We start from the raw sequence: 25,899 nt of genomic DNA, 5'->3' as shown, positions 1-25,899 counted from the left end.
TTATCTTCGAAGGAAAATTGTAGGTCACTGATAATGCTCTTCTGTGCTGGGTCTTGGGTTTCTGGTAGGTTTTGAGATAGGTAATCCCTGTTCTTAGCCAAAATGATTTTGTATGAAAATAGTAATAACTAATACTGATTATTAGAGTCAGGCATTATGCTGAACACTTTACATGTTTTTACTCAGTTTTCATGACAACTTTATATGAGGTAGGTGCTGCTAATACCAGCATTTCTATTTTTTATTTGAAAAAAATTCAAGCATCCTGAGGTTAAGTAACTTGGTTGGTGGTGATACAAGTAGTTCATGGCAGAGCCAGGATTGAAAAATTAGGAGTTTGAAATTAGGAAGTCTGGTTCGAGGGCCCATGGATTTAACTATTTTTTTGTACTTCCTTTATAGTAGCTGTTTTGTTTTATTCCTGGTGGGACTAATTATAAACTTTATGTGACTTTGAAAGCACCAGTGCTGGGTCAGTAATTTATTAAAACTACTTGATGAAAACATTTAGACTATCCATGATTTTTTGTTTATGATTCCTGTTTCATTCTTGTTAAGATTCTTGCTGCTATAGGCCAGCAGTTTTCAAACTTTCTGTCTCAGGATCCCTTTATAAGTCTTACTATTGAGGGGCCCTAAAAGAGCCTTTGTTTATGTAGGTTATCTCTATTTATCTTTACTATATTAGATATTAAAACAGAAATTTAGAACATATATTTATCTGAAAATAACAGACTCATTATGTGTTAACATACATTTTTAATGAAAAAATTATTTCCTGAACAAATGGAAAATTAATGAGAACAGTAGCATTGTTAAGCATTTTTGTATGTCTCTTTAATAATGTCTGGCTTAATAGAAGAAGTCAGACAGATCCTCGTATCTACTTCTGCATTCAGTCTGTTGCTATATCACATATAGCTTTTCAAAAATTCCACCCTACACTCCTGAGAGAATGAGAATGAAAAAGATAATTACTGTCATGGTATTGGTACTACTGAAAAAAGCTTTAACTTCAAGGATCTTTGAAAATGTCTTCCCCACACTTTGAGAGCTGGTGTTACAGGTGTTAATGGCTTGGTTTTCTGCCTCTGTGTCTGTAGATTTATTTCTGTCTTTAGACTCAGACAAAGAGGTATCTATTTTCCTGTTTAGAGCTGTTTTTCTCTTATTCTCTCTCTTTTAAAAATTTAATTAATTAATTTTAGAGAGCGTGAGTGTGTGAGCAGGGGGAGGGGCAGAAGGAGAAAGAATCTCAAGCAGACTCCGCACTTGAGTGTGGAGCCTGACTCAGGGCTTGATCTCACATCCCTGAGCTCATGACCTGAGCTGAAAACAAGAGTTGGACACCCAAATGACTGAGTCACCCAGGTGCGCTTCTGTCTTACTCTCTTGATCATAATACTTAATGTTTCTTCTGGGACTGTAATTTTACTCCATTCTTTTATTCATTGACTCATACTATTTCAAACTCTTTCCTGTCTTTTACACCCTGCTCTCCCTTTTTCTCTTTCCTTTGCAGATTATTGTTAATTTATTCTTAAGTTTCTAAGGTTCTTTTTTTATCTTCTTAAAATTATGACTTTGCCTAGATAATCTCATCTATCACCATCAATACCATTCATTTGTATATGGCCCTCATGTCTTTATCTGTAGACCTGAGCTTTCTCTTTAGTTCTAGACTCCATATAAAAGGCCTGTTGGACAGCTCCAATAGCTGTCTGAATTTATGATCTTTTACTACAGATACAGTTATTTTGATAATTGGCATCAAATTTACTCACTGTAGGCAGAAACCCGTGCTTTATCTTTTCCTTCCTTTTTTCCACCCCACACATGATGAAGTGATTTTCTAGTTTATTTCCTTTTGTTTGTCTCTGTTATTATTGCCTTAGTTAAGCTTTCATTCTCTCTTAAATATTAATGCTTGAAATTTATTTTTGCATTTACCATTATACTCTCCCTATGGCCCATTCCCATTTATTAACTGGAAATCTGATTATACTGTTTTTCTGCTTAAAACATTTTTCTCAAAGAAACCCACATTTTTCTAGCTTAAAGAATAGAGTCTAAATTTTCTGGTATGCCTGTAAGATCTGTGGACCCCATTAACTCTTTAGTTCTACCCGAACTCCTTAAACATCAACATAATTTGGAAAATAAAAGTTAATTTTTAAGAAAAATTTATTTATTTGACAGAGAGAGAAAGCACACGTACCCACAAGCAGGGGGAGGGCAGGAAGAGGGGAGGGAGAGGCAGGCTCCTGGCAGAGCAGGGGGCCTGATGTGGGACTCAATCTCAGGACCCAGGCACCCCTGAAAGTTAATTTTTCATGCTTTGACATTCACAGATTGTGAGGATGATGAGTAATGTAATAGCAAGCATTTATTTATTGATTTAATGTGTAGGAACTTTGTAAACTTCTGCTAAGTTATTTTAGTTGCTTAACTTGCCATGCAGGCTTCACCATCTGAACCTACACTGTTTGATACAATAGCCATGTAGGACATTTCAAATGTGGCTACCCCAAATTAAGATGTGCTATAAGGATAAAATACACTTGGGATTTTGAAGACTTAGTATATTAAAGAATATGGGGCACCTCAGTAGCTCTGTTGGTTGAGCATCTGACTCTTGATATTGGTTCAGGTTGTGAGCCCATGGTCATGGGATCAATCCCCATGTGGGGCTCCACACTCAGTGGGGAGTCTGCTTGGAATTCTCTCTCTCTTCTCCCTCTGCCCCTCTTCCTGCTTATGCTCTCCCTCTCTCTCTAAAATAAATATATATATATTTTTAAAGATTTTATTTATTTATTTGACACAGAGAGGGCTAGAGAGACAAGTGGGGGAAACAGTAGAGGGAGAGGAGAAGCAGACTCCCCACTGAGCAAGGAACCTGATGTGGAACTCAGTCCCAAGACCCTGGGATCATGACCTGACCTGAAAGCAGATGCTTAACCGACTGAGCCACCCAGGCAACCCTATATATTTTTTTTAATCAGAAAGAGAGAGAATGTGAGCACAAACGGGGAGTGGCAGGCAAATGGTGAAGCACACTCCCTGCTGAGCAAGGAGCCCGATGCGGGGCTCAATCCCAGGACCTTAGGATCATGACCTGAGCCAAGGGCAGCTGCTTAACTGGCTGAGCTACCCAGGTGTCCCTAAAAAAAAAATTATTTAAAAAAAAAACTTTAAAAAAATACATTAAAGAATGTAAAATACATCAGTTTTTAACTTTGGTAATGTTGAAATGATGATGCCTTACATATATTGGGCTAAATTAAATATTCAAATTAATTTGTTGTGCTTTTTAAAATGTGGCTACTAATAAATTTGGAGGGCACATTGTGTTTTCTGTGATGCTAGAAAATTAAAATTGGCCTTACTGTATTCTTTTGTTAATTTTGATTTACTGTTTAGGTGTTAGAACTGATATGTACTCGTGAGTCAGGAGCAGTCTTTGAGGCTGGTGGTTTGAATTGTGTGCTTACCTTCATTCGTGACAGTGGACACTTGGTTCATAAAGATACCTTGCACTCTGCCATGGCTGTGGTATCAAGACTCTGTGGCAAAATGGAACCTCAAGATTCTTCTTTAGAAATTTGTGTGGAATCTCTTTCTAGTTTATTAAAACATGAAGATCATCAGGTAAATAAATCACTGCTATATACTTTGTATCCAAAAAGTGACTTTATAGTGTCCTTATTTATAACTTTGATACACTGTTATTTGAACTTTTCAGTTGATGAACGAGAGGTAAGTCCATTTTCTCTTTTTCTCATTTCATATTTCTGTATGGTCATCTTTTTTATTTTGGCAGTGAAACATTTTAAATTATAAAAGTGATATGTTTATTTTTAAAATTTAAATGTTTCAGAAATACATTTTTTTTTTTAGGATTTTTTTTTTAGTTTTTATTTATTTGACAGAGAGAGAATGAGAGAGGGAACACAAGAAGGGGGAGTGGGAGAGGGAGAAGCAGCCTTCCCGTGGAGCAGGGAGCCTGATGCGGGGCTCAATCCCAGGACCCTGGGACCATGACCTGAGCCGAAGGCAGATGCTTAACCACTGAGCCACCCAGGCACCCCAGAAATACATAATTTTTAAAGCTGCATTATACTTAGTGTGGTTTGTTGATTCAGCACAGTGTTGTTGACTTAGAAGGATAGTTCTCATTGAAGTAAAATAACAGTATTTAAAATATCTTATGTGTAAAGTTTTTTTAATTAGCATACTTTAGAAAATAAAACTTGACTTTTAAATGCGTTTTACTATTCTGTTAATTATTTTTGGTTGATATTCATAGATTATTTTGGCAGAGTTCATTATAATAGTTAACACTTACTGAGCTTTTACTGTCCATCTCGTTTCTTTACATACATCATCTTATTTAAGCTTGGACAGTGAATTATAGGTACTATTATCCCCATTTTACAGCTAAGGGAACTGAGGCTTTGAGCAGTTAAGCAATATCTTTGGTTCATACTTTAGCAGAATGTGGAGCCAGGATTAAAATCTAGACAGATGACATGCTTTATATCTTTGCTACAGCTGCCTTATAATCTCAGGAATGAAATTAGCAGTACCAGCTAATTTATTACCACCCTAGTTATTAAAATTCACCCCTAGGTGAATTTTATCATCCATATGCTTTTTCTTGATATCACTAGGTTTCCGATGGAGCTCTGCGGTGTTTTGCATCACTAGCTGACCGATTTACCCGTCGTGGTGTTGACCCAGCTCCGTTAGCCAAGCATGGATTAACCGAGGAGCTGTTATCTCGCATGGCTGCTGCTGGTGGTACAGTTTCAGGACCATCATCCGCTTGTAAACCAGGCCGCAGCACTACAGGAGCACCCTCCACAGCTGCAGATTCCAAATTGAGTAACCAGGTGTCAACAATTGTAAGCCTGCTCTCAACACTTTGCAGAGGCTCTCCAGTAGTCACACACGTAAGAGTGTTTTTGAATCTTTGATTTTTAATCTTTGGTAAAAGTATTTTTGTGTAATGCACATATATTAAACGTTTCTCCCATTCCCTTTCTAGGATCTCCTGAGGTCGGAACTTCCAGATTCAATTGAAAGTGCATTGCAGGGTGATGAAAGATGTGTGCTTGATACCATGCGTTTGGTCGACCTTCTCTTGGTGCTATTATTTGAAGGACGGAAAGCTTTGCCAAAGTCTAGTGCTGGATCTACAGGCAGAATCCCAGGACTTAGGAGATTGGATAGCTCTGGGGAGCGCTCACATCGGCAGCTTATAGACTGTATTCGAAGTAAAGATACCGATGCGCTTATAGATGCAATTGACACAGGAGGTCGGAAAATATTTTTTAAAATATAAAAAAAGCTGAGATAGGAATTATATGGGCAATTTCTAGTTTCTAGATTTTAGACAGTATTTTTAGCATTTGTGACAATAGAATGGCCAACCTCTTCTGTATCCTCTCCTCTCTAATTATCAGCCTGGTGCATGGTAAGACCTGAGTAAATGCCACTAAATTAGTAAATGAAATTATTCATTTAAGAATACTAGTACCCTTTTAAATTGTGTTATATATTTAGTTTTTTGGTTTTTTTTCCTTTGTTATGTTTATTTTTAAGGCTTAATGCCTTGTGAATCCTCGGTGGTTTAAAAATTTTAGAATACCTTAGCAGAATTTGTTGGTGGATTATTTACTACTGTAGAGTTGACCTAAATGTTTAAAATTGACTCTGTATGTAATGGTTATTAGTAACAATCTTTTAATGATTTCCACTGTAGAAAAGTTCAGTATTATTTTGTTGGAGTTTTAAAAATTTATTTTTCTCCTTCAAACTTCCAGCCTTTGAAGTAAATTTTATGGATGATGTGGGTCAGACTCTATTAAACTGGGCCTCTGCTTTTGGAACTCAGGAAATGGTAAGCTAATAAATAAAAACTAGTGTTTTAAATCAAAGATAGAACTATTCATAAGGCAACTTTATGATTCTTCATAATTTTACAGGTAGAATTTCTTTGTGAAAGAGGTGCTGATGTTAATAGGGGTCAGAGGTCATCATCATTACATTATGCTGCATGTTTTGGAAGACCTCAAGTAGCAAAGGTAAAATCCAGGTTTTTAAATTATTAATTTAATATTTAACATTTACATGGTTCCAAAATTAAAATGATATAAAAGCTTTTATTCTGATAACTCATGCTTCCGTGCCATCTCCACTCACTCCATTCCCCATTGTTCACTATAGGTAAGCGTGTTTTGTTTATCTTTTTAGTGTTTTTTAACATAGATGCAAGCAAAAAGAAATATATATGCTTATTCCCTCATTTTCTAATACAAAATGTAACATGTTGCATACACTGATTTATACTTTACTTTTTTCCTTTAATAGTATATATTGAAGACCTCTTCCTTTTTTTTTTTTTTAAAGATTTATTTATTTATTTGAGAGAGAATGAGAGAGAGAGTACATGAGAGGGGGGAGGGTCAGAGGGAGAAGCAGGCTCCTTTGCTGAGCAGGGAGCCTGATGTGGGACTCGATCCCGGGACTCCGGGACCATGACCTGAGCCGAAGGCAGTCGCTTAACCAACTGAGCCACCCAGGCGCCCTTGAAGACCTCTTCCTATTAGTATTTGTGTAACTTTTTTACATCAGTATTCTTGCCCTGTGTGGATATACTGCACATTTATTCAACCAGTCACCTGTTGCTAAACACTTTAATTCCAATTTCTTACTCTTAGCACCAAATAATTTTGTACATATTTGTGTTGTTTTTATTTATCATTAAAGCACATAATTTATTTGCTGAAGAATCATAATATCTTTGATTCTCAGTTTAGCAAAGGACATTGGAAAGTTCTTTTTATAGTTAGAAATTGAGGAGGTCCAGAGAAGTCAAATGATAAAGGTTGAACCAAATGTGTGGATGATCTAGGTCTCTAGAATCTATGTGAAGTAATTTGGCACAGTGCAATGTTAGTCTGCTGCTAAGTCAGGCACACTTGGATTCAGGCTTCAGCTTATTAGCACGATGGTTGTGTGGCCTTGGGCAAGTTTCTTCAGTTTGACTTGCAGTTTTTTCAATTAAATGTGTATACATTCATAGCATGATTATTGTTATAATTAGAAAAAAATACATAAAAAACACATAGTATAGAGTCAACACATCGTAGATGCTCACACGGTAGCTTCTGTTATTGTCTTTACACTATACAGAAATTTGGGGTAACACCTTAGCTTTCTAACTTGGGAAAGGTGTTCTCTTCAAGGTCAAATTCTGTCAATTTTAATTGGTTAGGTTTTAAAGAGAAAGGTGACTTCTAAGGATGATAAAAAAAAGTTTTATTGACCCATTTTCTTTTGATCTGTACTGTTTTGCAGTTATGAGTGGTTGGGTGGGAGAGAAGAAGCCAAATGAATTGTCAGTGTATAGTGAGCGATAGCTGCTGTTACTAATAATGATACAATAGGTACGACTCACTGAGCACAGAAACTCTGTGCTAGCCAGTGTCTTTAGGTATTTAACATGTCTTACCATTTAATCTTCATAGATATTTCTGTTTTTAATTGATTCTAAGATACACCTCCACTTTCCCCCTTACCCCTCCATACACATTTTAACATCTCTTAGATAGGAAAATGTTGTATAATTGCTGTTGACCCGATAGAAAGTGCAGCATAGTTATCATTACCTGTTCATGCAACAGGAATAAAAAATTGTACCTGATAGAGAAGCACTCAGAAATGCGTCATTAATGTCTTTATGGCACAGATAATAACATTGTTTGTAGAAATATAAATATTGCTGATTTTGAATAAAAAAATAATTATGAAGAATTGTGCTCAGAATGTGAAGTTCCGGAATACCTTATAGTTCATTTATATTTTCTTACTTACGTTTGTCCATGTAATGTGTGGAAAAAAAATCGAAGTTTAAAAGAATTTCTTTCAGTAAGTTTAAAAAAAAAAAATTCCAAGCAATAAGAAAGCATGTTACAAAATTTAACTGGCTTTTTTTTTCTTTCTTAGTGATAGTGATACATCTAATAATGTGTGGCATCCTACATTTGATAAAATACTGAATTATTATGATTCAGCATTTGGATTTTTTAGCCAGTACTGTGTACTTTGCAGATGTGTGTATGTATTCACTTACTTGTCAGATATATCTCTTACATCATAACAAAGTTAGAAAAACTGCAACTCTGAGGCTGATAAGAAAAACATGAGACGTGTTCTCTTTTCAAAAGACCTTACAGTCTGTTGGGGAGAGAGTCCAGTGTCCATTAAGAATTGGTGAACAATGTGAATTAATATTTAAGACATAAATTTTGTAGTTCATTCTAGGAGAATTGATTTACCTTGGTAATTGGCAGTGTATAGGAAATGAGGGAGATGATTACCATGTCACAAACATACTCTATTACCTCTCTTAAAGAAATTGGGAGGAGTTTGAAGGAAAAGTAGTTTCCACATGTGAACTTACTTAATTTGAGTTGTTAATAAATAACCAAGTGTGGGGCGCCTGGGTGGCTCAGTTGTTAAGTGTCTGCCTTCGGCTCAGGTCAGGAAACCAGGGTCTTGGGATCAAGCCCCATGTCAGGCTCCCTGCTCGGCAGGAGGCCTGCTTTTCCCTCTCCCACTCCCCCCTGCTTGTGTTCCCTCTCTCTCTGTGTCTCTCTCTGTCAAAATAAATACATAAAATCTTAAATAAATAAATAAATAACCAAGTGAAATTAATCTATAATTTTTTCAAGATCTAGATAGACCATTTTTGAGGTGATACGTGCAAAATAGTGTTTTGAATTGGTGCCTGCTTAAGTAATTGTGAGTCTGAAATCTGTGGGTGCAATTTGAGGATTGCAGAGTTGGATATTGAAGAAATAAAGTGTTAATTCTTATATTCACATTAAATGCTTTTCTTTTCTAGACTCTGTTACGGCATGGTGCAAACCCAGATCTGAGAGATGAAGATGGGAAAACTCCGTTAGATAAAGCTCGGGAAAGGGGCCATAGTGAAGTAGTAGCTATTCTTCAGTCTCCAGGTGAGTGGGACAATCTTTCCTTTTACCTTTGCTGTTGTTTTTCAGCTTCACTTTTACAGATAACAGCTTCTTGTGTATGTATTAACATTATATAAATGAACTCTTCCTATGAAGTCAAGTAATTATATGCCCATACCTTAACATGTGATATACCTTTAACAGTATACCATTCAGTGTTCTTTGAGACTGTGGGTGCATGATTGCAGAATAACAAACCAAAAGTTTTTTTTTTTTTTTTTTTTAAGATTTTATGTATTTATTGTCAGAGAGAGAGAGCGCAAGTGCACACAAGCAGGGGGAGCGGCAGGCAGGGGGAGAAGCAGGCTCCCCGCTGAGCAAGGATCCCCACACAGGGGTTGATCTCAGGACCTTGGTATCATGACCTGAGCCGAAGGCAGATGCTTAACTGACTAAGCCACCCAGGTGTCCCAAAAACCAAAAATTTAAGGGGCATGGGAATGTCATAAAGAATAGTTGGGTATTATGTAGATGAAGTACTTTGACCAAATTTTTAAGTTCTCACAGAGTAAAAGAATGTGAACCTTAGAATCAAGTGGAATATCCAAAATTATTTCCCTAAGTTGTGATTCAGCTCATTGGTGGGACTGACGTTCTTTAGCATTCTTGTGCTTGTTTCAGTAGCACATGTACTAAAAAAAATTGGAATAGTATTATTCTTACAAATGTCTTTGATAGATACAGTATCTTTTAATTTCAGTTTAATTCTTGTTAATTAGGGATACTTCTTTTTCCCTTAAATATTTATTTGAGAGAGAGAGAGAGCACATGCAAGTGTGGGGAGGGGCAGAGGGAGAGGGAGAGAGAGAATCTCAAGCAAACTCCCCGCTGAATGTGGGGCCTGATGCAGGGCTTGATCCCACGACCCTCAGATCACAACCCCAGCCAAAATCAAGAGTTGGATGCTCAACTGACTGAGCCAACCAGGTGCCCCAGGGATAATTGTAGTTTGAAATTCAGTACATCTTTTAATGTTTTTTTTTAATTGAAAGAAAAATTTTCCAAAAATTTATTTTCTTGAACAATATTTGTCTGCAGGTGATTGGATGTGTCCAGTTAATAAAGGAGATGATAAGAAAAAGAAAGATACAAACAAAGATGAAGAAGAATGTAATGAGCCAAAAGGAGATCCAGAAATGGCACCCATATACTTGAAAAGGTTATTGCCAGTGTTTGCACAGACATTTCAGCAAACTATGTTGCCTTCAATAAGGTAGTTATTCATAGTATCTGTGTTTACTAAATTATGCCAATTATATAGTTCTATTTATCTCCCTTTTCCAGAAGGTTTGATGTTTATCTTAATACTGAAAAGGTATGGTAAGAAAATTTAGATTGGAAATTTGATTGGAGAGTTAAATCTTTTCTTCTGATGATCTGACTTGAGTTTTGAAAATCAAGAAGACTAGTTTTGTAGCTTGCTGACTATCAGCTTTAGAGAAATTCTGGTAAGTACAGCAAACATTTATTGAGCTTTATGGAGGCCTTTTTGGTAGAGGCAATGCGAGATGTCATTGGAGAGTTAACTAAAGAAATGGGACTTGGTTTTTGCTTCCTGTTCCGTTCCTTGCAGGCTAGTGAGGAAGATGTGAGTAATAAGAGTGAGTAGTAAGTGATAGATTAGACATACTGTCAGAGTTCTCTGGGAATATAGATGATTTAACAATTAATTGGGCTGCACAATTGGAGAAAATTTTATGCAGAAGTGAAATTTATTTTTTATTTTTTTTTAAAGATTTTATTTATTTATTTGACAGAGAGAGACACAGCGAGAGAGGGAACACAAGCAGGGGGAGTGGGAGAGGGAGAAGCAACTTTCCTGCTGAGCAGGGAGCCTGATGTGGGACTCGATCCCAGAACCCTGGGATCATGACCTGAGCCGAAGGCAGACGCTTAATGACTGAGCCACCCAGGTGCCCCTGGAAGTGAGATTTAAATTGGGGTTTAAAGGATACTTGGGGATTTTGTAGGCAGACAGATTAGAAGGATCACTGGACAACTTTGTGTGCAAAGGCATGGAGGTATGAGTCAGTCCATCCTGGTACAAATCCTGGTGGCTCTCCTTCTTTAGTGTCATTGCTGTTCATCTGTTGCTAATACTCTGGTTTGTAGTTTGACTACTGCAATTGCCTCTTAATTAGTCTTTCTTTTCTCTCTTGTTCCTTTATAATCTGTCCCTACATATTACTCTATTTTAAAAATCATAATTATATCACTTTTTCTGATTTAAACTCGCCAGTGGCTTCTATCTGGCTTGAACTCAAACCTAATTCCTTTTTTTTTTTTTTTTAAGAGAATGAGAGCGTGGGCACTGGGGGTGGGGGTGAAGGGAGAGAATCTCATGCAGACTCCCCACTGAGCACAGAGCCCTGACACACGGCTCGATCTCATGACCCTGAGATCATGACTTGAGTTGACATCAGGACTCGGAGGCTTAACCGACTGAGCCACCCAGGTGCCCTTAAAACCCAACTCCTTACCTCTCAGTCTTGCAAGGTCTTACATAAGCCCCACCAGCTCTCTGACCTCATTTAGTACTATCTAACCCCTAGCCCATTACACGTACAATAAGCTAGCCTTTTTTCTATTTTTGGAACACCCCAGGTATATTCTTACCTTAGGGTTTTTGTACTTCCCTTTACTGGAAACTTTTCTTATCCTTGGTTCTTTTGGATGGTTTGTTGTTTCATATCATTTAGGTTTCAGTTTAAATGTTCCATCCACTGATGTTTTTGTCCATCTAATTTAAATTTACCCCTAGGATACCTTTCACATAAGTTATGACGTTTTACTGTCTTTACAGAGCTTTCAGTGTCTGAAATCTTGCTCTTCTTTGACTTTTGTTTTATTGTCTGTCTTCCCTCCAAAGTGAACTCTTTGAGAGCTGGCCTGTGTACGGCTATATTCCTGCAAAGACAAAGAGGTATAGAACAGGGCTTGATACTTAGTAGGTCCTCAGTAGATATTTAGAGCATGACTGAGTGTGTTTTGTTAGCAGTTGTAAATATTTTAATATTAATGGAGTGTGTTTGGATTAATGGGGATATGTTTGGATAGCTCAGTGAATAATGTTAGAAAGGTAGACAGGAGCCTTTATGACTTATGAAGTCCTTTGTGGCCCCATGCTAATGAGCCATACTCCACAGTTGAAGAAGGGTCATTAAATACCTGTGAGGATATTTGTCACAGCTGATTTTGTGATTTATGAAGATTCCATTGACGGCCCAGTGGAGAAAAGTACTGGAGGAGAGCAAGAATGAAAACAGACTACTTAAGGGTTCGTTGCAATATGAACTTCAAACAGTTGGTGGGGGACTGGATTGGTGGGAACAAATTGAAAAGGTTGAGAGATGGGTTGTATAGGGATTGATGACCAGTTAGTTGTGAGAGATGAGGGAGAGGAATGGGTGAAGAATGAGTGCTGAATTTTTGACTGAGTGATTCAGAATTTGATTTTGGACATTTTAAGTTAAGGAGGTCTCTAGAACATGTAGATTTGTAGGATTCAAGTGCCTAGGAGTTGACATTAAAGTGCAGGCAGTCTGCTTTAAGTAGGAGAAAAATGTCAGTAAAATAATTCACTGCGAACATTAAAGTACTTGGTTTTTATTCTTCTCCAAATAGCTACAGAGGTGTAGGTGTGAGTGGGGCCATTTTTTTTTTTTTTTTAACAGAACTTAGAATCCTCTTGAGTGAGCAAGTTTGATTTTGAACAGGATAATGTGGCTGGAAATTTTAGAGGACTAGCTGTCATGCCAATAAAGGAATCCCGATATATTTGGAGTAGAACTTCTTCATGATAAGAAAACCATAAAGTATGCCACCATATAATAGAGGTCCCTTATTAGATGGGTCCTCTCTTTCCTTTTTTTTTAAGATTTATTTATTTGAGAGCATGCATGAGTAAGCAGGGGGAGGGGCAGAGGGAGAAAGAAAGAGAGCGAGAATCTCAGGCAGGCTCCCTGCTGAGTGCAGAGCGTGATGCGGGGTTCCATCCCTTGACCCTGAGCTCATGACCTGAGCTGAAATCAAGATTCAGACACTTAACTGTCTGAGCCACCCGAGTTCCCTCGATGGTTATTTTCTATCACTCTATTAAATGTTTCAGGATTGGGGATTGGAATTTTGGAATTACAGGTAATTTTTTTCTCTTCCTTTTGTTAATTTGTGTTTCCTAAAGTTTCTACAATAACCATATTGTACTTGTAAAATGAATGAATGAATTTATGTATGTATGTATGTTTCAGGATTGTCTAAATAGAATTTTAGTTTTAGTGTTAGTGCTGAATTCTCTAGGTAATAATTAGCTACAGTTAATTGTGGCAAGTAAGAAAGCATAAGCCTTTGCTAAGAGCTCAGACTCTGGAGTCAATGCACAGTGGCCACTTCCTAAATATGTGGCCATGAGAAAGGTAGTTAACTTCTTTTAGTTATCTCTAAATGAAGATAATTACATTAAATTCTCTTTAGGTTTGAGAATAAAAATTAGATATGTATTAAGTGTTACCATAGTTATGCTTAATATTTTATTTTATTTTTTTTTTTAAAGATTTTATTTATTTATTTGACAGAGACAGAGATAGCGAGAGCAGGAACACAAGCAGGGGGAGCGGGAGAGGGAGAAGCAGGCTCAGGTCATGATCCCAGGGTCCTGGGATTGACCTCTACATCGTGCTCCCTGCTCTTTGGCCTACCATTTTCTATAACATCTTGAATTTACAATCAAATGCTTTTTTCACTTGAAGAATGTATAGTGTTATGAATTTCAACTAAAGAGAGTTGTGATCTACATCAGGTAGGGACCACATGCTGTAGAAATTCATGTGTCACATGCCTTTCTTGGACTTCAGTAGGAATTTTGCTTCTCCATCCTTGTGGAAGTTACTGCAAAGTTAATGATATCCTCGGTGCCTAGGGTGTTGTTATATACTCAGAAAATATGTGTTAAATGAACTGCTATCCTTTTTGTAACAGAGCAGTCTCCTTTTAGTCTAATTTAAATGTGTGTGGATATGCATTTATTTTAAAAGAACGGGTTCCTTGTTATAAAACTGAGGTTAGTTTGTATGACTTTACTGAGTATCTGTGTTCTAAGCAAAGCAGTGGATGAGTATAGAAGGAAAAGGAGGCATAACAAATTGTTAACAGTGGCAGTATTTAGGGACATGGGATTACTAGGATGTCTTATTTTCATTTATATGAGAACATAGGTATATGTACTTTTTGTATATTTATATTCAGTTTACTTTTAAGCAGAGTGTGTAAAACTTACCATTGTGCATATTTTTTTTCCTCTAATGTGTAATTGCATTTTGTCTTATTTTAGGTTCTTTTCCTGGCTTCCTAAAATTCTTTTATTTATTTATTTATTTACTTATTTATTTTTTAAGGAAGGCAAGTCTTGCTCTGATTCGAAAAATGATTCATTTTTGCTCTGAAGCACTCTTAAAAGAAGTTTGTGATTCTGATGTTGGTCACAATTTGCCTACAGTACTAGTGGAAATCACTGCAACCGTCCTTGATCAAGAGGTCAGATTTTTATCTTTTTTGTAACTCCTGTAGCTTTAATTCCCTTTAGACAATGGTTAGTAAAATAATTTGATTTTTGTCCTAATTTCAGTGAATCGTTTAGTCTGTGAAATTATTGCACTTGTCTACTTCAGGCAACTAAACTTATTTTTATCATTTTCCCTTAAATTCCTTTTTGTTTTCCCCCAGGATGATGATGATGGACACTTGCTGGCTTTGCAGATCATAAGAGATTTGGTAGATAAAGGTGGTGATATTTTTTTGGATCAGCTAGCCAGACTTGGCGTAATTAGCAAAGTTTCGACTTTGGCAGGACCTTCCTCTGATGATGAGAATGAAGAGGAATCAAAACCAGAAAAAGTGAGTGATGTTGATTGCAGTGTTTTCAGGAATAGAGTTTCTTGGGGCGCCTGGGTGGCTGAGTCGTTGAGCGTCTGCCTTTGGCTCAGGTCATGGTCCCAGGGTCCTGGGATCGAGTCCCACATCGGGCTCCCTGCTCCGCAGGAAGCCTGCTTCTCCCTCTCCCACTCCCCCTGCTTGTGTTCCTGCTCTCGCTGTCTCTCTCTGTCAAATAAATAAAATCTTAAAAAAAAAAAAAAGGAATAGAGTTTCTTTTGAGGAAGTCTAGTTATAACTTAATGATGGCTTTTGATAAAATAATGGCAGTATGAGGTAGCAGTATAATTTTTAAAAATTTGGTTACTTATTTTAAGATTTTAGAGAAAGAATGTGAGCAGGGGGAGGGGCAAAAGGAGAGAGAGAATCCAACTCTGTGCTGAGCATGGAGCCTGGCGTGGGGCTCGATCCTACTCCTCCGAGATTGTGACCCGAGCCGAAACCAAGAGTTGGGCAGTTAATCGACTGATCCACTCAGGCACCCCCAAAATTTCGTCACTTTTTAAAAAATTTATTGAGGGAGCCTGGGTGGCTCAGTTGGTTAAGCAACTGCTTTCGGCCCAGGTCATGATCCTGGAGTCCCGGGATCGAGTCCCACATCAGGCTCCCTGCTCGGTGGGGAGTCTGCTTCTCCCTCTGACCCTCTTCCCTCTCGTGCTCTCTATCTCTCATTCTCTCTCTCTCAAATAAATAAATAAAGTCTTTAAAAAAAAAAAATAAAAAATTTATTGATAAAATTTAAAGCTTACAGAAAAATTGCAAATAGAGTATCAGAGTATTCTTCATAAATTCACTAATTTTTTTTTTTTTTTAAAGATTTCATTTATTTATTTGACGGAGACACAGCAAGAGAGGGAACACAAGCAGGGGGAGTGGGAGAGGGAGAAGCAGGCTTCCCGCCGAGCAGGGAACCCCATGCGGGGCTCGATCCCAATCATGACCTGAGCCGAAGGCAGACGCTTAATGACTGAGCCACCCAGGCGCCCCATAAATTCACTAATTATTGATATTTTGCCCCATTTACTTTATTTATACAGACACTGTGTGTGTGTATTTTTAAGAAACATTTACTTGAGGGACACCTGGCTGGCTCATTTGGTAGAATATACAACTCTTGATCTTGGGGTTGTGAGTTTTAGCCCCGTGTTGGTTGTAGAGATTACTTAAAAATAAAATCTTCAAGGGGTACCTGGGTGGCTTTGTCATTTAAGTGTCTGACTCGGTCTCAGCTCAGGTTTTGAGTTCAAACCCTATGTTGGGCTCCACACTGGGTCTGGAGCCTACTTAAAAAACAAAAAAACCAATGAAATATTATTATCTTTTAAAGGTTTTATTTATTTGTAGAGAGAGAGAGCACAAGCAGGGGAAGTGGCAGGCAGAGGGAGAAGCAGACTCCCTACTGAGCAGGGAGCCTGATGCGTGACTCGATCCTAGGACCCTGGGATCATGACCTGAGCTGAAGGCAGATACCTAACCATCTGAGCCACCTAGGCACCCCAAAGTCAGAAAATTTAATATTTATATAAAACTCTATCTCATTCAAAGACCATATTTAAATTTGCTGTTGTCCTTAATACCATTTCCCCCTGGGGTCCAGAATCCAATCCAGGAGCATGTATTACATTTAGTTACCATTTAGTTATTATGTTTCTCAGAACTCTAAGAACTCAGCCTTTTTCTTTGATGGATTTCTTGGCATTTGTGAAGAGGACAGACCAGTTAATTTGGGCAGTGACCCTTACTTTGCATATGTGTTTCTATGTGCTTAGATTCAGGTTACATGTTTTTAGCAGGAAGACTACAGAGGGGATGTTATGTTTTTCTAAGTGCATAATGTGCCTTCTTTTAGAGCCCCAGGGTGTCTGCTTTCTTACCGATGATGGTAACATGGATCACTTTGTTATATTTATCTCTGCCTGGTTTCTTTTTCTTTTTAAAGATTTTATTTATTTATTAGAGTGTGAGAGACATTACGAGAAGGGGGGAAGGTAGAGGGAGAAGCAAACTTCTCACTGAGCAGGGAGCCCGACGTAGGGCTCAGTTCCAAGACCCTGTGATCATGACCTGAGCCGAAGGCAGATGCTTAACTGACTGAGCCACCCAGCTGCCATCTGCCTGATTTCTTTATCATAGAGTTACTCTTTTTGCTTTTGTCATTTGTTTTTGTTATTAATTTTATTATTAATAAGTAATTAATAAGTTTTAAGTAATACGCTGTTACTCATTAAACATATACCCATGAGTTTCAGTATCCATTGATAATTCTTGCCTGAGATTGCAAATTTAAAATATACCTAATCTATCCCTACTTGTTCCTGCACTGATTTAGTCCTAAATTAGTGAATGTTTCCTATATATTAGTGACAAAATGGTAATATTTTTGAGATAATGGTAGAGTATGGGTTGTTAATTATATAATCCTGAGAGGGTGAGTGGGGACAGGAGGAGAGAGAGATTATTTAAAAAAATTTTTTTAAGATTTATTTGAGAGAGAAAAAGTGAGCACAAGTGGGAGGGGCAGAGGGAGAGAGAATCTGAAGCTGACTCTGCTGAGTGTAAAGCCCAACACAGGGCTCAATCTCATGACTGAGATCACGACCTGAGTGGAAACCAAGTGTTGGACACTTAAACTGACTACGTCACCTAGGCACCCCAGAGAGATACTCCTAAATTACTTGAGAGATCTGAGGGATTTAACCACAAAACAAAATAAGAGGTGATATCTGGGTTCATCCCCCTAGAATTCTTTTATTCAAGAAATAGGTTCAAAAACCATATGATTTCACTGATGTGTGGAATATAAGAAACAAAACAAGCAAAGAGGGAAAAAAGAGAGACAAACCAAGAAACAGACACTTAACTATAGAGAACAAACTGATGATTACCAGAGGGGAAGGGGAGGGGAAGATGGGTAAAATAGGTGATGGGGATTAAGTGTACTTGCTGTGATGAGCACTGGGTGATGTGTGCAAGTGTTGAATCACTGTATTGTACACCTGAAACTAATATTACAGTGTGTGTTAACTGACTGGAATTTAAATAAAAACTTAAAAAATGTTACAGATCTACCGATCCCCAGCAAGTTTTTTTGTAGAAATTAACAAAATTCTAACATTTATATAAAAATTCTAGGGACCTAGAATAGCCAAAGCAGCATTGAAAAGGAACAAGTTGAAGGACATCCACCAGCAGATTTGAAGTCTTACTATAAAGCTGTAGTAATCAAGGGCGCCTGGGTGGCTCAGATGGTTAAGCGTCTGCCTTTGGCTCAGGTCATGATCCCGGGGTCCTGGGACCGAGCCCCGTATTGGGCTCCCTGCTCTGCAGGAAGCCTGCTTCTCCCTCTCCCACTCCTGCTGCTTGTGTTCCCTCTCTCACTGTGTCTCTCTCTCTCTCAAATAAGTAAAATCTTAGGGGCACCTGGGTGGCTCAGGGTCCTGGCATCGAGCCCCACATCGGGCTCCTTGCTCAGCCAGGAGCCTGCTTCTCCCTCTCGTACTCCCTCTGCTTGTGTTTCCTCTCTAGCTGTCTTTCTCTCTCTGTCAAGTAAATAAAATCTTTAAAAAATAAATAAATAAAATCTTTAAAAAAAAAGATACATTGTTTAGAAAATGAAAAGACAGGGTGCTTGTGTGGCTCATGGGTTGAGTGGCCAACTCTTGATCTTGGCTGAGGTCATGATCTCAGAGTCATAGGGTCAAGCCCCATGTTGGGCTCCATGCTCAGCATGGAGTCTGCTTGAAATGCTCTCTCTCTCTCTCTTCCCCCTCCTGCCCCTCCCTCTGCTGTGCAATACATACATACATAGCTTAAAATGAAAATGAAAAGACAACCCAGAAAATTCTCTCAGATTTTGTCTGAAAATAATTTATTTTTTTAAAGATTTATTTATTTATTTATTTTTTTGGACATAGAGAGTGAGAGAGAGCAGCATAAGCAGGGGAAGTGGCCGGCAGAGGGAGAAGCAGGCTCTCTGCTGAGCAAGGAGCCCGATGTAGGACTCGATCCTAGGACTCTGGGATCGTGACCTGAGCCGAAGGCAGCCGCTTAACCGACTGAGCCACCCAGGCGCCCTGAAAATATTTTATTTGGGCTTCATTTTTGATATTTTCAGTGCCTACAAGGACTTTGGACTGATCATTTTCCAGCACTTTGAGAGATGGTCCATTGTCACCTGATGTATACAGTCTCCATCGAGAAATTCACTGTATTTCTCATCTTAGTTCTTTGGTACATAAAAAAATTTTTTTTAAAGAGTGTATTTATTTGAGAGAGAGTGAGAGAGAACGTAAGTGGGGGCGGTGGGGAGGGTCAGAAAGAGAGGGAGAAGCGATGTGGGCTCAATCCCAGCACCCTGGGATTATGACCTGAGCCGAAGGCCGACTCAACAACTGAGCCACCAGGCGCCCCAGCATACATCTTTTCTAACAACATTTTTCTTCCTCTGGCTGTTCTTACGATTTTAAGCAATTTGACTTTGCTGTGCTTTGTTGTGCTTGGTGTACTTGTGTATGCGTGCACATGTGAGTGTCCATCCCTGCTCAGGATTGTTTAATTTTCTTTGATCTGTGGGATTACAGTTTTTATCAAATTTGAAATTTTTCAGCATTTGAAATGCAACTGACTACCTTGTGTGATATCTGGGAATTCAGCTTACAGTTTTCCATTTGTTCTTTGCCCAACCTTATGGAGTATCATCCTAGAAATGAGTGATCTAGTGCTCAGAGACTCATGATGACCACTTTGCAGATTTCTAGAGGTCTTTTTGGCTTGGCTCCCTCATCCTGAACTCATCCTCCATATGTTCTGTTTGCTTTAACCTCTTCAAACACATATCTCTATTTCCTGAAATCATACTGCTGGACTCTTCTTGTGTTTCCTCTTAAGACCTTAGCCAGGAATTTGTGTCTGGGACTAAGGGGATTAAGACCTCATTTGTTTCTATTTTCTGGGGGATCACGGTCTTATGTTGCATATTGCCCAGTGTTTGAAAACACTTTTTCACATATTTTGCCTAGCTTTTCATTGTTTACAAAGGATAAACAAGTCTTGGTACTTGTTAACCTGTCGTGGCCTAGAGCACAAGTACTTATGTTTAGAGAAATTTATAATCCATATTTTACAATCTTATTTGTATTTTAAGCTAACTACTTTGGTTTTTTATGTTCAAAAAATATGTAAAAATACTTTTTAAGTATAACAAGTTTTTATGAAGTTTAAAAGTGCTTTACCCAGGGGCTCAGATCATGATCTTGGGGTCCTGGGGTTGAACCCTTTGTTGGGCTCCCTGCCCAGCAGGAAGTCTGTTTCTCCCTCTCCCCCTCCCCTCCTGCTCATGCTCTCTCTCTCTCTCTCTCAAATAAATAAATAAAATCTTGAAAAAAACAGTGCTTTACCATATAAACATCCATGTATACACATACCAGGTTTATATATGTTTAGATGAATATTCTCAATATGTAAATGTTGTCAAAACAATAAAATTTTTCAGTATGTCAGGCTAGGAAAACAGTGTTTACAAATTGTTTTGTTTTTTAATTTATTTGAGAGAGAGAGAGACAGCACAAGTCTGGGGAATAATTAGATAGTTGTGTGTAGACCGAATCCGTTGGTCTTCTCTACTACTACACCTGGAAATGTTATAACTTAGGTCATTACTTATGTGACTTTTTTTTTTTTTTTAAGATTTATTTTATTTATTAGAGAGAGGAGGGGGCATGAGCGGGGGTGGGGAGAGGGAGAACCAGGCTCAATCCCAGGACCCTGGGATCAGGACCTGAACCGAAGGCAGACGCTTAACCGATTGAGCCACCAGCCTCTATTTATGTGAGTTTCTTAATGTTTTTAGGACTTACTTATAAGACTTAGCTATAGGTAATTAGTTGAATCAAAATGCATGTTAAACTACAGGCAACTGAATATAAGTTCAGCATGTTTTAATTCTAAATTTGATACATGGACATATTTTTAAAAACCTGTATTTGAAATAGATATTATTTTCCTTGTTTCATTCAATAATTTTACACATTTAGGAAGATGAACCACAGGAGGATGCTAAAGAATTGCAGCAAGGTAAACCATATCATTGGAGAGACTGGTCAATCATTAGGGGAAGGGACTGCTTATATATATGGAGTGATGCAGCAGCCTTGGAATTATCTAATGGCAGTAATGGATGGTTCAGATTTATCTTGGATGGAAAACTAGCCACCATGTATTCAAGTGGTAGTCCTGAAGGTGGATCGGATAGTTCAGGTAATATTTTGTTTCTTTTAAAATGTTCTACAAGTTTCTGTAATTTTGATGATTTGTTTTTCTGCTAATTATTTTTGCTAGCATTGTCATAGAAATAGCACATTCTTGATGATCATTTGGCCAATTTATTTAATATCAACAGAAAAACTGTTGTACCTTGAAAGCATTTAAGAAATGCCTTTTTATTGTATGAGACAGGGAATAGCACTGTTACCTACTTTTAATCTCTCTAATGTTTTAGGTAAAAGCTACCTCTTAACCATGTAATGATGAATTGTATGTGTGAAGCCTTCTCAAGTTGCATCTTTTCCAAAAGCCCTGTACTTTAAAAAATTATGCCTGTAGGGTTGCTTTTATGCCTGAACCTAAATATATCAAATCAGTGAGAGTATGCCAAAGAAAAACTCTGCTAATTAAGTTTTTTATATAAAATAGATATTCCAACAGGTAATTTTTTTTATTAAAAAAAAGGAGTATTTGAAAAGAATGAGGTTTTGAAATAATCATTTTGTCATTATAGAAAGCAGAAGTGAATTCTTAGAGAAGTTACAAAGAGCTCGAGGCCAAGTAAAACCTTCTACTTCAAGTCAACCTATACTCTCAGCACCAGGACCCACTAAACTCACTGTAGGAAATTGGTCACTAACTTGTTTGAAAGAAGGAGAAATTGCTATTCATAACTCAGATGGTCAGCAAGCCACAATACTGAAAGAAGATTTACCTGGTTTTGTATTTGAATCTAATAGAGGAACCAAACATTCATTTACTGCAGAAACTTCTCTGGGTAAGTTATATAGAATATGTAAGTTTAGTAGGTAAGAATAAATGAGTATCTTAAATTGCAATAAAATAAATTCTATGAAATGTCTTTTTTTTTTTTTTTTAAAGGTTCAGAATTTGTGACTGGTTGGACTGGTAAAAGAGGCAGAAAACTGAAATCTAAATTAGAAAAAACAAAGCAAAAGGTATATTTGTGGGATTTGCTTTTTCTTTTTTTTTGCTGTTTATACTGACGTGGTAAGGTTTCATTGGTATATTCAAGCATTTAAAAAATTGAGCCATATAACAGAAGTTACCCTAATCTAACATATTTTGCTTTTCTGTGCTCATTATTTTATGTTCCACAATAAATACAAATTTACTTATAATTTTATACACATCCTAAACACAAACATTAAAACAATTAAAATGTGTAAGACAATAAAAATTTAAATGTTTTGACCTATTAATGTCACAAAAACTTTGAAGTCATGCTTTATTATTGGTAGTAATGTTTTTAGTGATACAGTGGGATTGAATGTACTTTCATTATATTTTACAATCCTAATTCTACAATCCTGATTTAATACTTTATAATAAAGCAACTTGAATGCCTGGTTCTAGATTCAAATATTTTGATGCTTAGTTTAAAGGTCATCTTAGGTGAAATTACTATTTCAAAAAGATATAGCAGCAAGTGTTTACCGACTCCACCTTCAAAATCACAGTAATAATTTTTACATTCTTTCGATGAAGTTGCTTTTTTTTTTTTTTTTTTTTTTTTTTTAAATAAGGCCAAGGGACACCTGACTGGCTCGGTACATAGAGCATGGGTGGGACTCTTGATTTTGGGGTTTTAAGTTCGAGCCTCACGTTGGGTGTGGAGATTACTAAAAAATATAAGCCAGCATATTTCCATCTTTATTATATTGATTCTTGCTTTTTATTTTTCATTTTTAAAAGAGAAAATCTTATAATTAGATTAGTATTTTCTGATGGCAGAAATTTTTATTTTACCTACAATGATATAGAATAGTTTTTTTCATACAGTATATGAAGCATGCTTTTAGGTGTTTGGGATTGGGGGCTTACTGTGTTTTTTATGGCTTTGGCCTTAGAAATAGTAGTAATAAAAAAAAGAAAAAAAAAGAAATAGTAACAGGTTTTATTTGGAGCAGTTATATATAACATGTTTATGTCTTAATTTCTATTTGTTAATGTGTTGGGCCATCCTAAAGATATTTCCAGATGCTAGACCTTCGAAAGAAATATTTTATTTATTTAGATAAATATATATTATCTCTATAGCTATATGTATTATTTTGTGATTGCTTTTTTGTTTTTAAAACAAATGTGAGGGGCGCCTGGGTGGCTCAGTTGGTTAGGCGACTGCCTTCGGCTCGGGTCATGATCCTGGAGTCCCAGGATCAAGTCCCACATCAGGCTCCCTGCTCAGCAGGGGGTCTGCTTCTCCCTCTGACCCTCTTCCCTCTCGTGCTATCTCTCATTCTCTCTCTCTCAAATAAATAAAATCTTTAAAAAAAGTAAAATAAAACAAATGTGAAGTCAGAAGTTTTTTCTAATTCAGGGTTAAGGGCATTTGAGGAAGAAATATCTCAATTGAAGATAGCCATTAGATGCTAAAAGGAATTTGAAGTAAATACAGTCCATTTTTGTTATTCACAGTAGTTGTGTTATGTAAAGCTTCTGTGAATACTGAACCATTGCTCTTAGGGGAAATACAGGATTAGGTTCCTTTGAGGCTCTGGTCACTTTTTTTTTTTTTTTTTAAAGATTTTATTTATTTATTTGACAGAGAGACACAGTGAGAGAGGGAACACAAGCAGGGGGAGTGGGAGAGGGAGAAGCAGGCTTCCTGCTCAGCAGGGAGCCCGGTGGGGGCTCAATCCCAGGACCCTGAGATCATGACCTGAGCCGAAGGCAGACGCTCAATGACTGAGCCACCCAGGTGCCCCTCTGGTCACGTTTTTGTAACTGATCCATACATAACCTTATTTTATGTGTCTCTCTGTTTAAAGACACCATGTTTAATGTGTATTATTGATTTGTTAACACTGAACTTGTGGCCAGTAGCGCTGTCTTGCCTGAATAAAGCTTACCTAACACACATATTTTCTCCATAAGACACACATCGTGCCTTCTTGTGCTTAGAAACACTGGCCCACACTTCAGTACTATGTTTGGTGGCCATTTTAAATAGTGAAAGCACCAACAAAACCACAAAAATGTTAAAAACGTGGCACAAAATAGAGTGTGGAAAGGAGGACACTTGTTCATAGAGAGCTAACACAAGTATGACACTTGTTTTAAGGTAGAGTTCACCTTGTTTGACCTCACCTGAGAACATGCACATGAGGCAGCTCCCAAGGTTTTGTTGCACTGTGCATGTCCACAAGTGACTGTGAAAGCATTGTAAATATTGATTTGGGGATTGCAAATAAATTTTAGTGAGTAGTTGAACTCACAAATACAGAATTCTCAAATAATGAGGTTCAACTGTAATTTTTTATAAACCTACCACTGAGCTATCTCAGGAATTTCTTGTAATTCCTGAAAGGTTGTATTAATCAACCAAATTTAGACTCAGAGGGATCTGAAATTTCACAATGCAGAAGAAAAGTAAGAAGTAGAATAAATCAAGGAGAACTAGTCTCAGTCCTATATTTTCATGTTCTTAAGAAATGTATGATTATTGATTCCGTTTCTTAAAGTCACTAGTAACTCATTGACCATGTGGCTGTTCTTTGGGTATGGAAGTAGTACATATCAAAATATACTGATTTTAGGTAAAAGTAATTTTAATTGTGAATTTTAACCTTCATTTTACTTATTAATCCTGTTATAAAGGGGTAGTGTCTTAAGTGTTGTCTAACAGAGCTTACTTTCCTCTTAATTCTGAAAGGCATACCAAAACAGAATGAAAAAGTACTATTCATTTCAGGAGTGAATTTTTTTCTATTACATTAGAGTTACACTAGGTTAGTTTGTGATTTAAATAAAATTACACAAATCCTAAATTTACATTGTTTAAGCAAATATTTTTAAAGACTATATGTACTGAATTTTATCAGACCCAAGCCTGGGACACATTAGTTTATTTTTAATTTCAATTTTAATTTTTTTTCAAGTTCCAAAAAGGCTTTATTACATACAGAGGGGGAGGGGTTCAGTCCTTCTTGGCTGCCTCTTTCCTCATGGCTGCCAGGACATTGCTCAGCTCCTCTCTCTTCCTCTTGGCATGGAAGTGTGTCCCTGCTCTTTTCTTGATGACCTTGAGGGTGCACTTGTCCATGGAGACCTCAAGCAGCTCCATGGTCTGCGCTGGTATGGAGTGAAGCTGCACACCTCTCAGATCATGTCCTGCACGAACTTGGTGTGCTTGATGCGCTTGATGCACTTGGTGCGGTGCCTGTGGCGGCAGCTGTGCCTCAGTTTGCTCACGTTCTTAGTCACCTTGTGCTCCTTGTTGAGGCCCACGGTGGTAGGGTAGCGCAGGGCCATGACTGCCCCTCCATGGCTCCCGCGGCGGAAAGGCTCAAATAACGTTAATATAAATGAGAGGTGACTAGTGCCCATACCAACTGTAGTCGTTCTTCCTTATGATGAAATATATAAACTTATATAGTGTCATTTATACGTTGTGTGAATAATATAAATAGAAGAAAGAATAAAACCTAAAGTACACCCCAGATTGTTAATAGGTTCAACCCTAAATTCCTTTTTATATACTAGATGGAAAGCTGCCTAATTCATGGATCATTGAATAAAGCCAATTGGCCTTTAAGTAAGTTAAAAAGAAAATTTAAAAAGATTCAACTTTGGGGTGCCTGGGTGGCTCAGTTGTTGAGCCTCTGCCTTCAGCTTAGGTCATGATCCCAGAATCCTGGGACTG

General features: G+C 37.5%; 1 protein-coding gene and 1 pseudogene across 11 annotated transcripts in view; one reads left to right on the top strand and one right to left on the bottom strand.

Moving 5' to 3' along the window:
* The window catches only part of HECTD1 (HECT domain E3 ubiquitin protein ligase 1), an 86,727-nt gene that overhangs the window by 22,347 nt on the left and 38,481 nt on the right, over window positions 1–25,899 (top strand). For all 11 annotated transcript variants that reach the window (XM_025870206.2, XM_073895028.1, XM_073895027.1 and 8 more), the window contains exons 4-15: window positions 3,424–3,651; window positions 4,674–4,955; window positions 5,051–5,321; window positions 5,829–5,905; window positions 5,991–6,089; window positions 8,915–9,029; window positions 10,086–10,260; window positions 14,438–14,576; window positions 14,766–14,936; window positions 21,005–21,227; window positions 21,748–22,011; window positions 22,116–22,192. In XM_025870206.2, the coding sequence (XP_025725991.1) occupies window positions 3,424–3,651; window positions 4,674–4,955; window positions 5,051–5,321; window positions 5,829–5,905; window positions 5,991–6,089; window positions 8,915–9,029; window positions 10,086–10,260; window positions 14,438–14,576; window positions 14,766–14,936; window positions 21,005–21,227; window positions 21,748–22,011; window positions 22,116–22,192 (2,121 nt within the window). The remainder of the gene's footprint in view (window positions 1–3,423; window positions 3,652–4,673; window positions 4,956–5,050; window positions 5,322–5,828; window positions 5,906–5,990; window positions 6,090–8,914; window positions 9,030–10,085; window positions 10,261–14,437; window positions 14,577–14,765; window positions 14,937–21,004; window positions 21,228–21,747; window positions 22,012–22,115; window positions 22,193–25,899) is intronic.
* On the bottom strand, window positions 25,164–25,508 carry LOC112822506 (large ribosomal subunit protein eL36-like; annotated as a pseudogene).

The sequence above is a fragment of the Callorhinus ursinus genome, unplaced genomic scaffold (genome assembly GCF_003265705.2).
Source record: "Callorhinus ursinus isolate GAN/ISIS: 27379988/994484 unplaced genomic scaffold, GSC_fseal_2.0 scaffold8, whole genome shotgun sequence".
Classification (NCBI taxonomy): domain Eukaryota; kingdom Metazoa; phylum Chordata; class Mammalia; order Carnivora; family Otariidae; genus Callorhinus; species Callorhinus ursinus.
This window is presented reverse-complemented; position numbering and strand designations above follow the sequence as displayed.